General features: G+C 43.4%; 1 protein-coding gene across 1 annotated transcript in view; it reads left to right on the top strand.

Annotated features, from left to right (window-relative positions):
• Positions 1 to 2331: 2331 nt before the first annotated feature.
• AFF1 (AF4/FMR2 family, member 1) overlaps positions 2332 to 14722 on the top strand; it is a gene marked incomplete at its 5' end in the record, with an annotated part of 44926 nt that continues 32535 nt past the window's right edge. The window contains 2 exons of the mRNA XM_009078900.1: positions 2332 to 2452; positions 2961 to 3875. Of these exons, the coding sequence (XP_009077148.1) occupies positions 2332 to 2452; positions 2961 to 3875 (1036 nt within the window). The remainder of the gene's footprint in view (positions 2453 to 2960; positions 3876 to 14722) is intronic.

The following is a 14722-nucleotide window of genomic DNA, read 5'->3' on the forward strand; positions in this document are numbered from 1 at the left end:
TAAACCTGCATGGCATTATGGCAAAACTGTTGTCCCTTCCCCTCCCCTCCATCCCCCTCCTCTCTCTCTTCACACACTCTTTAAAAAGAATTTATTGCTGGGAAGAGAGCTTGGGGTCAAGGAAGGTTCAAGGAAAGAAAAGGCTTTTAGAGGTGTTACAGCTGCTGTTTTTGCAGGAGAGGCATGTAAGTTGTTTTGCATTCAGTGTGGGAGTACTTAGGCAAAACTGTTGTCCCTTCCCCTCCCCTCCATCCCCCTCCTCTCTCTCTTCACACACTCTTTAAAAAGAATTTATTGCTGGGAAGAGAGCTTGGGGTCAAGGAAGGTTCAAGGAAAGAAAAGGCTTTTAGAGGTGTTACAGCTGCTGTTTTTGCAGGAGAGGCATGTAAGTTGTTTTGCATTCAGTGTGGGAGTACTTATAGGAAACATAGCTACTTCTCATCGTAAATATTATGGTTTAGGGTTTTCCTTTTGTTTGAATGTAGTCAGAATCTCTGAGCAAAATAGCTTGATTGCTCTGAATTTGGATGCTTGCCAGCCTAGAAATAGAAGGATGTCTGCAATCCACATGGACACAGCACAGTGTTTTAATAGAAACAATTTGCAGGGTCATAATGTGTGGCCTGGCTTTTTGTGAAATGCATTCACTTAAAAAATAATTCTCAGGCATATAATTTTGAGTAATAGGTGTAGCCAAGGTTGCTTCTTGTTTGCCATGTAATTCACCCTAAGTTTTTGTCTTCTGTAGCTGGTATCTCACATACCTGACTTCACAAAGCTTTCCTGGCACACAGGGCAATTCACCAGCCAACTGCTTATAGATAGGAAATTGCTCACATGTAAAATGACATCAGATGCACAGGGGAAATGCTTCTATTATGTAGTTCATAACAGAAGGATTGTGTGTATTTACTGAAGCAGTGGTCTGTGATTCCTGTTTTATTTAACTTTTTTTGTACATTTTTAAGATTGTTTGCATTGTTTGCAGAAATGGGGTACATAGATCTCACTGGACACTTCTGTTTTGCTATATTTGGAAAAAGTTCAGCACTAGCAAAGCTGGAAACTATGTTAAATGTGCACGGTCTAACCAGTCAATACATTTTTCTGTCTTATTGCTACAAGTACATCCTTGTTGTAGTTCCATACATAGAAATTTGCCATCAGATAGCATCATCTTTCAGAGCTCCCACTGAGACAGGAAACCCCCCCTGCAGCAGTCAGATCTCTTGGGTGACCATTACAGCAAATCCAGTCCTCTCCTTTAGGGATAATAAACTTTCAGGAGCTGATTATCGGTGTGGTATTTGGGAAAATGTCACTGGTGGAGAAGATAAGGCTCTTCCCTTGAAAACTGGGGCACTTGAGAAGTTGAGTGTGTGAAGAAAAAGATGGGAATTGTATGTATGCAGTAGACTGTGTAGTAGAGTAGAAATGGGAGAGGAGAGAGGTACCTGCATCCACAATGCCTGCATATTTTTTCTTCCCCAATGTCCATAAAAATTAGAGCAAGAGATTGCCTTGACTTGCAGAGATATTTCACAGACAAGGTGTACTTGAAAGGATCTGGTTTTCCATGAAGTCATCCTGCTGTGCATGTGACACAGCTTATTGCTGGTGGGATGTGGCACTGGGGGAATTGAGTGCATGGATATGTGGCTGAGGAGGAACAAGGGGGTTTTGACCTGGTGTTTTCTGAATTTCTGAGACCTTCTTTCTAAACACATTTACATGATTGCTTTAAATGCAGCTCCATGGTTCTCCAGGTAAGCAGCTTTCCAAATGTCCGCTTAAAGTAGAGAGTAAGCTTTCAAGCCTGTTTATTGCCAAGTTGTATTGCCCTGTGTTTTGCTAAGTAGACAAAGTTCAATCTTTGGAAGTGTCAACATCTTCAAACTAGTGGATTTGCTTGTACTCTCAGGTGAAGAGTTGGGGTGAAGTCTGAAGGAGAACAGGAATGGTGGTTGTTCACATTGATCATTGCAAGCAGATTTGACTGCTCATGTGGTTATCACCCCTCTTGACTGCTTTTCAGTTTGTATCACAATTAAATGGGTGGATAGTTTTTCCCTTCCCACCATTCTTGATGGATGCTATCAGGAGTAGAAATCACTGAGAAGGATTCATGCTGTACCTTGTGTGTCACCTTACTGTGTGATACAACAAACGCTTGACATAACAAATTTGTCAGCTGTAACCATCCTGTGGATTTCAAAATTACCATTACATATACCATTGTCTGAAAACCAGGATTTCTGCACAAAGCAGATACTTGTTGGTAACACTGGTGTGAAAAGTGTTAACTATCCTTTCTTTTTCTCCTTCCTAAAGCTTGTGCAACGAGGACAGAAATTTGCTGCGTATTCGAGAGAAAGAGAGACGGAATCAGGAGGTTCCAGAGGAGAAAGACCAGTTCTCTGGGAAGACTCCCCTCTTTGCAGAACCCTACAAGGTAATGGCAAGGGTGGGTGGAAGGGAAAGGAGGAAGGAGGGTTGGGGTGGAAGAGGAGACCTGTGGCTTCTGCGTAGTGTGTAGTAGGCTTGAGCATGATACATACAAACACAGCATCTGCTTAACTTCAGTTCCTCAGAGTTTGTGCTTAAATCTCTGTGGACTGTGCAAGAGCAGTGTGGACTTTGGGTTGGCCTCCTGTAGTTTGAGGGAGAATGCTCAAGAGCAGCTTGGCTGCCCGTGTGTCTGCAGCTGTGGTTCTAAAAAGCAGATCTGATGTCAGTGCTCTTGAGGACTGCAGGTGCACCTGCAAATTGGCTTGGAATAACTGATAGTGGCTAGAGCAGCCCTGTTTGCTTTGGAGAGATGTACAGGACCAGGAGGAGTTTGCCTAACTTCACTTGTGGTGATGCTTGGGGATTACATTAAGATCCTGTGGAATGTTCTTCCTGAGCTGGATCTCTCAGGGTGCTTTTGAAATTTCTACCTCTTTGTTCTTCTCTTGCAGACTAATAAAGAAGATGAGTTGTCAAGCCGAATTCAGAACATGCTGGGCAATTATGAGGAGGTCAAGGAGTTAATGAGTAACAAATCCTGTCAGAATCTCATAGGGATTCCAAAAAGTGTTGCTCCTCTGCTCCCACGAGGACAGCCTGATCGCCCATGCTTCCTTGAAAAGACCAGCCATCACTTAACATCTTCATTCCACCACACGACCCGCCATCCACCCGTGGGACCTATGGTTGCCACACCTCGTCATCCAAGCCACTCCATTCACTTCCAAAAGGCACAATCAGGAACAGAACCAGCTTCAGGGCTGCACACCAAGAGGCCCAGCTTATCCAGCATTCGGAGCCAAGGTCAAGAACAGAGTCATAGTGGCCAGGAAACTAAGGCAGGTCTTCAGCACAATCAAAATGGCAAGCCTGGGGATGGAGAAGATCGTGCTGATGAACTGCAGGTCTCCCCTTTGTCACTTTCCCCGTTCCTGCCATGTTTGTTGTCTTCTCCATTGGCACCCCTGTCACCTCTACATTCCAGCCAGCGTATCAATTCCAGGTCACAAAAGAGCAGCAAAAGTCATGGGCCGACCTACAGTCAAACAAAATCATTTCAGGACTCAGTGACAGGATCACAGGAGAAGGAAAGTCGAGACAGCTCAGCCGTTACCTTGACCAGCACCAGTCAACCTTCCTCTCAGACTTTTCCCCCATCCTTGACATCAAAAGCCAGTGCAATGCAGCAGAAACCAACTGCCTATGTCAGACCCATGGATGGCCAAGATCAGGCACCATTTGAATCACTGGAGCTGAAACCTCTCTTGGAAGAATACCACAAAGAACCTGACAAAGATTTCTCGGACTTGAAGGCAAAAGCCAAAGCTGAACTATCAAAATTGGAAACCCCTTCTGAGCCCAAGGAAGTACCCGATGAAGATATCTCAGATTTGAAGGCAAAAGCCAAAGCCCACCTATTCAAACTGGAAACCCCTTCAGAGGTCATAGAGGTGAGTGCAATTGTTGGGGTCTCTGTTGGTGGCAGGGTAAGTTCAGCTGTGGGAGAATAGGTCATCAAACAGCAGCAACTGCTAGAGGCAATGATGGCTGTGCATGCATTACCCTGCTTAAAGATGTCTTTTGAGGTTGGCTTTTGCTGACCTGGGTGAGATACCTGTTTGAGTGGTGAAAATGTGACACGATGATTCCTCTGTGGTCTTCTCAGTGAGGCTGCAGCAGGTTTTATGGTCCAGGAGACTGCCTCTGTGGCTGTGACCTTCGTTTTCCTCTAAGCCTTGCTTGAAAAGGAGAAGGGGGAAATGATATGGTGAGGTGGTCAAATGGTGATCCTGTTGGTACATGCAGTGTGTCAGTACTCACCCAATGGGTGGAGGCCCCAAATCCTCACTGAATATTGGGACAGCTGACTGTGCAGTGAGTTCTGTGGTCTTCTGGGCTCTGTGATAAGAGACTGTGAACACCACAGGATTCTCCTCAGTAAGTTTGTAAGGTCTCAGTGTAGAGCCACAGAAAAGTATGAATTGCTCTTTTCCAGGCTGAGCCATTTCAGTTGGTTCCAGCAAGGCTGAGAACAGGGTTTGCAGATCAGCAGGTGCAATTCAGAATGTAATGCTGTTGCTGTTGTGTTATTTAATTATCCTTCTAGCCAGAGAGAAGGAAACTTCTGAGAAGATGGATATTTTTTTGTATAGTTCTCCCTGCATCTTGAGTTAGAGATCATGTGCAGTGTGTGGCAGGGACTGGCACAGTTGAGCTGGGTTTGATTAGTCTGTTGCAGCTTTCACTTGAGAGAAAAAGGAAAGGACAGTGGTCGGAAGGGCTTTTCCAAAGGTTTCAGAAAGCATCTGTCATCTAAGTTTGGACCCTGCTGGGAAGTCTTGTGGCTTCAGAAGAAACAGGTGTGTTACTTAGGAGAGTATGAGGAAACTTGAAGGGAAGGGGGTGACTGGAATTATAATTGCTTCTTAACCAGGCAGTGAAGAAGTAGTCCTTTCCTTTATTTTGATACAGCAAGATTTCTTGTTGTACTCCATCTGTTTTTGCTGACCCCAAGACCACTTCTCTGATTTGTTATGTGTGATAGAGGCAGAAGCCTTGACTTTCTGACAATGTAGCTTGAAGCTCCCACTGGCAAAGCAGTGGGAGAGGAGGAGCAGCATTGTTGCACATGTATTGTTCAGGAAATGCAGCTTTTTCCTGTGCCACTCGAAGCCAAATTTCAGCTGTGCTGAGGGACCAGCACACAACTCTTCCTGCCTCGTGCCTCAAACTCCTGTGAGCCCAAAGGCATTTGGTTCCCAGGTGCATTTTGGGCTTTTACCATGCTCATCCTTCAGCACAGTGGGATGTAGGACCCCACAGTGCTGACCTGGGTGAGGAGAGCTATAGAAATAGTTTTCAAATTGTATTTTGCTGCTTTTCTAATGGAAGAGTGTGGATGCAGTCTGCTTCTCATGGACAAGGGTGTGGAGCAGCTGGAAATGGATGTAGGCAGTATCTTGTGGAAAATGAGAGTAGACTGACATTGTTGAGAAGCTGTGGAAATACTTCATGCTGAGAGACTTTATTTGCTTCCAAGTAGGTTTGGCATTGCGCATCATGCCTCAAAACAGGAAGATAATCGAGGTCTGCGTTTCCTTATTTGCTTGACCAGATATTTCACTCCCTGGGGGAGAAGTCAACAAGTGCAGGGCATCTTCTTCTGCCTAATCTTATTTTCTCATCTGCATTATTTTCTTATCTCTTTTCCCATCCCCACAGTTTTTCTGACATCTCCTGTATCTCTAGTGTAGTATGAAATTCGATAGGGCAGTGTGATGCTGCATGCTGAAGGAAACTTCTTTCTCACTGAGCACATGAGTCTGAGGCCAAACGTCCATAAAAGTCCTAAGCTGCCTTACTTATGCTCCTTCTGTTAGATCTGTGGAAAAGTAAGAACACAGTAAAAAGGGAATTGAAGATAACAAAAGAAAGTTTTTTGCACAAACAAGACCCTGCTTTTAATTATATGCTTAGTACATTTCAAAGCTGACAGATGACCCTTTTTTGTGAATATGGTGAATGATCCTCCTTTGAGGTAGGAATCTTTAGGCTGTGGCCTCTTGGCTTTTCCGTGCATAGGCATTTTGGATAATGACCCTGTAAGCTCTAGTGAAAAATTCATTACTTCATTTTCTGCTTGTTTGAGTCTTGTCATTGTCACATTTGCTCACTTCTGTTTGGTCTCAATGAATAACATCTATTTGATAATACAGTGCTTCAGTGCTGAAGCCTGGAGAGGGAAGAGGAAGAAACAATGAGGTGGCGCATGTGGATATATGCCCTGTGTGTGCTGGACGTACAGTACAAGAAAGGTGATTGAGGAACAGGGCTGAGCTGGTTTGCTTTTAGGAAACATCCAGTGAGCTATGCTGCAGGCAGATGAAAGATTCACACAAAGAAAAGATCTTGAGAAGGCTGATCAGAGGATCCTTTGGCTGAGAGGTCATCCCTCCCTTTAGTTGTTGGTGAAACAGGAGTTGCAGGTAGGCTCTTGCTCTGCAATGACCCTGACAGTGAATAGAACTAGAACAGCAGCTCTGCTGTTCTTTCATCTTCCTCTCAGCAACTGGGAACATGGTTCTACACATTTTATTTAAACTGTTTGGCCCCAGTCATACTGAACAGCCACATGCCAAATATGGTTCTTCCCATGATCTCCCTTGACATAACCTAGGAAAGCCATTTCCTCAGCCATGTGGTTTTTGGCTAATTGAATTTCTAAGGCTTGTGTCACCTGCAGCTGTGAATCCATTACTGACATCTTCTGTCCATGACAACACTGAAAAGTTAAGCCTTCCAGCCCGAATAGACATGCAGTTTCACTGTAGAGTGGATTAAACCACCGTGGGTAACCCTGCAGTGACTCACTTCACATGCACGTAAAGAAACTGGACAGCTCTTTTCCTCCTCTCTGAATCCAAACCTTCACTATCAAATCATCCCTGTCTCTCTAAGGCATCTTTCAAATTCATTGTGAGAATACTTAAAAATATAGCACACATGAAGCTTAGATGTGTCCCTTCTCTTCATGTGGCAAGTTTTCCCTCTTCGCTCAGCACCTAAACAAAGATGCTTTTAAAGCCATTCTCTCTTTCCATGTCTTTAGAAGAGGCTCAGACCACTGGAGACCCTTGTGTTGCCTCCATTGACACAGACTGTGATGTGTGAAAGGGAATTGGCTTGACAGCAGGGCCAAGAAGCAGTGAGACTGGTTTGAGAGAGTGTTTATAAATCCTGAAGCATTATTAAGAGCATAGTGTCTGGAGGAATGTACAGCCCTTGAGGCTCACTGAAGATTTGGCTTTGTTTTCCTGGCAATTTTGTAAATGTTAGGACTTAGCTCCTTTCACCTCATGTAGTGAGACCTCATTGGACTCTCCTACCTGCAAACTGGGAAGCAGATAGGGAAGCAACCAATTTAAAAAAGCAAAACAACAACACAAGGAACAATGGAAGGAGCCTAGATGTGTTGTCTTTTTGGTAGCACTGTATTATCCTTGAAGTGCAGAGTACACACAAAACTCTGTGTTCAAACTGGGATTGCTGTCATTGAGGTCTGTTTCCCTCAGTGGCAACATTTATGAATGGTCACTAGTTAAAACATGGTTGTTACATAGAATATAGTAATGACTAAACACCTACAAAGAAGTTTGGATGACAAAAATAAAAAGTCCATTCCAGATAAATGATTTTTCATTGACTTCTCACCATGGCCACTGAGCTTTCCTACTGGCAGGAAGACAGGTGACTTGTCAGACAGGTGAACCCTGTAAAGTGGAAATAAATATATTGTTTTAATCCTTCATCCTTTAAAAAGGAAAGTCTTTGAAGACATATATGGCACTGTTGGCCTTATGTAATGACTACACAGTGTTTAACATTAAGCTACTGGTGTTGTCTTTTTACCAACCTTATGTATTTCTCATTTACTGAGTAGAATGGAGATTGTGGAGTTTTTCCCCTCTCCCCTTTGTATTCCTTTATTTGATTATTTTTTTCCCCTTGCTTTGCACCAAGACAGGTAACAAGGTGTGACTTCTGTGTCTCCTCTGCTGCCCTCTTTATAATCAGAAGCACCTTATGTGATTGGAGAATGGTTTCCATTGTTCACCACCAGCGTTGTGTTAGTTTGTCTTTTTGTCAGTGTAGGACTGCTAAAGAAGCAGATATAGTATGAATGAGAATTGTTATTTTCTCTGTTTGGGATAAGAAAATTTAAAAACCAAAAAAGGTAAACATCAGCTTCACTATAAGGGCTGAAACTGAGCTACTTCATTTCCAGTAAACATCCCTAACAACTTGCTTGTAAATACCCAAAGCTGTACAGTCTAAGGCCTTTCTCAGAACCCTTGGGCATTGTGCTAAGTGTGAGCTAAAATGGATTGCAGCCACAGAAATGTTAAGTGTGGAATTCTCTGCTGCTTGCTGTAATACCAAGTGCCCAAAGATGTATTCTTTCACTTGAGTCCTCTCCATGGCACTTTTTGGATCTCAGAAGTGAAAGCACTTGGTACATTATGCTCTGACATCAATTTAATGTCTTTTTTTCCCCTCATTTGCTATAGCAGGTGAGTCGCAGGTGCATCCAGAGGCAATGACTCTGGTCACTGCTCCTTGGCGTGGCTGCACAGACACAAGCAGTTTGGGGGGCACAGCTGGTTATGAGGTCAGGATTGCACACAGCTTTTTCGACTTTAAATACTTAAACAGATTTTGGCTTCTCCTGTTTTCTTTCACTCGATGTGCATGCAGTTTCTTAGGGAAAATCACACTCAATCCCAGCTCACAGGGGAGAATTATATGGCAGTGCTGTGTTTTGGTTTGGGTGCTTTCTTCTAACCAAGCCATAGCATGCAGGTGTAGTTATGCAAAGAGTGAAAACAACTTGTTGTATTTGATTTAATAGGTGAGTCCCACTGGGTGCAAAAGAGGTTTTTTCCTTGTGTGCCTCTCCTCTGGAAGAAGCCACGCATTTTATCCAGGCTGGAATTAAACCAGCAATAAAATACCAAAGCAGCTGCAACAGCTCACGTGAAACATCCTCCACCAACCTGTTTGTAGATTTTTGAAACTCTCTGCACCGTTTCTCGCACAAGTGGAAAGGGCCAGAGGGACAGATGTTGCCAATTTGAACCGTACAAGGGGAAGGCAAATATTGCTAAGCAACCGAGTGCTTGAGAGAGCATTTTTCGGAGAGGAGCCAAGGGAATTATGCCTGGGAGCGTTTGCAGCTTCTCATGGCTCGGGTGCAAGGGAAGAGATTAAAAGTTCTTTCCTGTCAGGGCTGACGCCGCCAGCACAAAAGACACCATAACCTATTGACACTGATTAGGGCTGACAAGGGAATGTATGAAAACAGGAAATCTCCCCTGCCATGTAGGAAGGCAGTAAGACATGTTCACGGAGGTAAGTGCTGCACACAGACGTCGCGCGGCACTAAGCTGCTGGTGCCAGGGTGGTGTCAGGAGTTGGCTCCAGAGGTGAACCCTGGGCAGGCACTGAGCCCTGCGAAGTCCAGGGAGGGCCTTGTCTGAGTCCAACTTTCACATCTGACTGGGAATAGGTCACTGAAGGATGGGCTGGCAGGGAGAGGGGACTGTTTTCAGTGAGTCTCGTAATTGCAGGCTGCCTCATGCGCATAGAGCTAACTTCTCTAGTTATTGAAGGATGAAAGGGTTTATAAAGAAGGCAAGTCTTGAAACACCTGTGCATGGTTGTGCTCCTCCGTGGCCAAGCAGCGCTTCATAGCTAAGTGCCAGCCTGGAGGTCTTTCCTCTGGTGGTCCTGAGTGCCACTGGAGATGTTTCCTCAGAGAGTGAATTTGCCTCTTTCAAGCCTCTGAACTATTTTGGCAATATATACCCTGGTGTCTTGTTCAAGAGGTGTGTTCTCAGGATTGAAAAACAGATTTGTCTTCCTACATTGGTCCTCCCATTAATACTCTCCTAATGCTATTTTGGGCACCTTCTGCTCTTGGATCTGATTCTTTGCATTGTTTGAGTGAAGGGAAATGGTTAGCATGTGCTTTGTATTTTATCTTTTACTTCATGGGATTTTTACTAGCTACCAGTGAACCTCAGTGGAAGTGACATTTTGCAGCTTAGGGATGCTCCTTAGGCATCTTCATCAGCACTGTGATGTGGGTTATGACAAGTCTGGTGGTGCTGCTGTTGCTTCTTGGGCACAAGAGCAAGATGCTCTTGCCTCGTATGGGTGCTACACCAAGACAGTGCTACACTGAAGTATTGGTCAGCTCTTTAGTTTTCAATATGCATGAGCATTAAGGAGAGAAAAGATTCCATACTGTTTGTCTGAGTCGCATTTTTCTTTTTCTCTGATGTCTAATGATGCCACTGTCTGAATTATTTTTAACATCCTTCTCCCTCCCAAGCTGTAGATGAGTTATCATCTTCATAATGATGAGCATTTATTATTTAGACAATAAAATAGTGCTTGTTTTAAGCACCAAAATATTTTAATTCCCAGTTGGAAAATGTGATATTCCCAACTTTTTGATCTGCTTTTCAACGCACCAATTTATCTTCTAAACTGCATTAGCAGTGTTGCACTTTCTTGCCAATTTGTTCCATTGGTCAAATGGTTCATAAATGTTGTTAGATATTGAGGTGCCCTTTTTGCATGCCGTCAGGTGTAGCAAATAGTGCAAGATATGATCTTGGCAGTCCAAGCAAAAGGTGCATTTCCCAGAGAGGCTCTGTCACCAGCCCAGCTGCCTTTGCGTATACCCAACCACATGGGAGTAAACTGCAGCTGCCTGTGGATATGACTGTTGTTTGTTTCAGACCCGACCAGGGCTTGATACAGGAAAGTTTCTTCTGCCCCATCCCTTCCCCACAGCTACCTTCACCTGACAAAAGGCATCACTGCTTTCTAGGAGTTCTGCTTTGCCTGAATTCAACTGATACTGAATTCAACCACTTTGGCATTTCTGTTTGTTCTTCAGATGGAGTTTTCTTGAATCAAAGGAGGAAGGAACAAGTGTGATGTTTGCTTTGGTGACTAAGGAAATAGAGCTCAACAGCAATGGGCTTGTGGACTAATTTTTAACTGATTACTCACCTTCAATAGTAGTAAAATAAATTAAACTTCACCTAGACTCCCATTACTTACAGAAACTCCAGGCTGAGTGACTTCTCCAGATGTGCACTTCCCTTTGAAGATAAATAGTAACCATTGCTATTCAATACATTACTGTCTAGCTTAGATTATGCTACAGTCAGAAATATTATCTTGGCTGGTTTAGTAAGCTTCACTAAGGCAAAAGAAAAACATGTCTGTTAATAAAAAACCCAACAAACCGACTTGAAGTTTTCAGATCTCTTTTCCTTGACAGGGAGTTGGGACTAGAAGATCTGTGAGGTCCATTCCCCAACCCTAAAATTCTATGATTCTTGCTTGAATTTAGAAAGAATAGTACTAATAGATCAGTACTTACTTTTAACTTTTCTTGGGAGATGTTGAGATAATTGTTTCTTTATTAGCACAGTTTTCAGGTAACTTATTCCTCTTCAATTGGAGCCTAAATCTGAATGTTTATCTTAATGCACTACTGAATTGAATGAACAAAGCACCCCCAAAGGGAGAAGTGAGTGAGCACTTCCCCACAATTTTTAAGGCTAACTGCTGTATGTCTTTGTAAGTATTTTTCTGTGTCTCTCAGCACACTGACTGAACATTTTACAAGTCTGTTGTAAAATAAACAGTGTCTGGAACGAGTCCTTATTAATACTATGGCATATATTTCTTTTAAAGTTTGTATCTTTTTTAACATGATAAAGAACATTAGGTTTTTTAGATATACCTTATGCACATTGCATTTTCAGTAGCAGTGGCTTATGAAGAATGCTGTAGCTTTGGGATGGGGTGAATTCATGTAACAGGAGCCAAAGTCCTGTCAGATTTGAATCCTGCCAAACCTCCTACTTCTTATATAAGGAATCCTTTGGTTTCTTTCATCAGCCTGTCAGCTCATTGTTGTTCAGACTAAGCTGTAATTGAGACTTGGCTGGACACCATCTGCTCTCTAAAGGTGAAAGGTGAGGTATTTTCAGTCTGAAGGTTTTCACTTGAAGCAAGCATTTTGCTAAAGATGCTCTTGGCTGTCATCTTGCTTGTCTATTTGCAGTTTAGCTTTGTTAATCCTTGGCTGGATGTGCTGAAGGAATTCCATCTGTGCTTTACCAGTGCAGAGGACAGACTGACATCTCTTACCTCCTTGGTGTGCTGTACTGCAGAGCAGGGTCAGCCCCTCTCCTGTCCCTCTTTGCTAATACGGTGTTCATCTTACCACAGTAATACTACACATGTTTTCATAACGAAAGCAAGAGGAGAAGCAGTGTGGTGGTTATTTTTCTGTTTGCTATGGTAGCAGTAACCCCTTGGGTATGTCCTCTCCTTTCCTTAGGCATTTCCTCAGAGCCTTCTGTGGTGCACATGTAGAGAAATTCTTGTCCAGCTTTCCAGGGGTTTGGGGGTGTGATGTAGACAGGGCAGAAAAGACAAATTGCAGTCCACAAAGGTGCTGAGCCCAATCCATCCTATGGTTGCAAATTATGAACCTATGCATTCACATCCCTGAAGTGTTTTAAATAGTTTGATTTTTTTTTTTTTTTCCCATTGGTTCATGAGAACTACAAGTATTGGTGTTGTGAGATTGTGTATGAAGCAGAGTATAGGCAGTGAAAGAGTAAACCAGAAGACCTGTAAATGAGTGTGGTCTCCAGTTTGCTACCCTAAAAGCTGCTTCAGGGAAAGATGCAGAAAGCTTTTCCTTAGGCAGAGGTTGGTTGGGGTCTTGGCAACTCTTGTAATCATCTCCCCTTGTTTGGATTTTAATTATAAACCATTCAGACTCTATAGTAAATAAGCAAGAAAGCTGCTGCTTCCCTCCAGATTATACAGGCAAGGAAAGAAACTGTGAACTGACCCTCTCCCATCCTCTGAGCATTGCATTGTTTTCTGATAGCTATTTGAGCCTGGGAGGCTCATGGCCCATAGCCTTACTGATGCACCTGACAGAAAAGGATCACTTCTCAAATGCCAGCTAGGAACATTAGCTCAGCACCTCCTGCTTCATGTGGCTGCAGATGAAAATTGTATGTGACAGCTCTGCAGTGTGTAACCCTGGCTGTAAGGAATTTCTGGGACTTGGGGAACACCATCTGCAGTCTTCAATGCAGAGTTCAGGGGATGATAAAAATGTCTTTTCAGAAAGCTTACATTTTGAGCCATAACAGAAGCCTGTATCTTCTACATATGGATTTAGATTATTAACTGTAGACTGGTTGCTGTAGGCATAGCATGAGCAAAGCAGGTCCTAGAAAGCTGTGTCCAGCCCTGGCCCCTGTACTCACCTGGCAAACAAGCTGAGGGTGCTGTGGGCTTTACGCTATGTGTGCAAAGCTGTTTGCTGAGGAAAGGATGAAAGTGTCTGTGTGTGTGTTCAGTCGAGTAATAACAAACATCTCCCAGCAGCAGACCTTGTCAGTCTTTGTTAGGAGCTGCAGTGACAGGACAAGGGGCAATGGGTACAAATTTAAAGAGAAATTTAGGTTAGATATTGGGAAGAAGTTTTTTCCTGTGAGGGTGGTGAGACACTGTCCCAGGTTGCCCAGGGAGGCTGTGGCTGCCCCAACCCTGGCAGTGTTCACAGCCAGGTTGGATGAGCCTTGAGCAGCCTGCTCTGGTGGGAGGTGTCCCTGCCCAGGGCAGCGGTTGGGACTAGATGATCTCTAAGGTCCATTCCAACCCCTAAAATTCTGGGATTCTATGATCTTGAACACTGCTTTTATAGCTGAAAGTTTAAGTTAAGCTACTTTTAACAGTCAGTTTTGTATACTGAAAAGAGTGACCAGGGAACTTGCTCTGGCTTCCCATTGTCCCTAGCAAGATAGGGGAGCTTTCCAAGAGACCTGTTCAATATTTGTCTTCAGAATAACTTTCATCTGTGTATACATGATGATGATAATAATGAGGCACTTTGCTGTCCCAACCACAAAACATGAAATCTAGGAATAGACTTTTTTGCATTTAGGTCAGATGCAAAACAATGGGGAAAGTTGCCTTTGCAAGCAAAAGGATATCCTGCTATTTTTCCCCCACGGGTTAAGTTCCTTGGTTTGGAAGCCTTTAAAAATATTTCTTCAATTTCCATTAAGGCTTAATAATAGCACCTAGGCTCCTTCTCAGTTAATAACTCTGCTTTCCTAAGGAGAAGAGGTACAACCCCTCTCCTTTCAACACATGTGTTTTCTTCTTTTTTTTTCATTTGGGAATACTATCCTTAGATCCACTAACAAGCATCCCTTTATTCATATCCCTCCCACTTGCCTTCTCCTTTGATGCACTTAGTAGTGGCAATGCAGGGAGGTGCTGTGGGGCTCTGCTTTCAAGCAGACTGACAAATAAAAGGTCTTGGTTCAGAAGAAGAGCAGTTTCCTTAAGTATTGAAACAGTGCCTGCATCTCCAAGTTTTGTTTACTAAGCCATTAAGAGGAGGTGCACCAAGTGCCACCACTGCCATCATAAATCTAGCTCAGCTTGTTTTCTGAGGGGAAAGTGGTGTTTGGAAAGGGCAAAAAATTTCTTAGTTGGCAGCAGTTAATTATCTGAGGTGATCCCCAGGACCACAGGATGCCTCTCACCACCAAAACCCCCAATTTCTTTGATGGTCCTAACAAATGGAGTTACT

This window comes from Acanthisitta chloris, unplaced genomic scaffold, assembly GCF_000695815.1.
Source record: "Acanthisitta chloris isolate BGI_N310 unplaced genomic scaffold, ASM69581v1 scaffold12757, whole genome shotgun sequence".
Taxonomy (NCBI): domain Eukaryota; kingdom Metazoa; phylum Chordata; class Aves; order Passeriformes; family Acanthisittidae; genus Acanthisitta; species Acanthisitta chloris.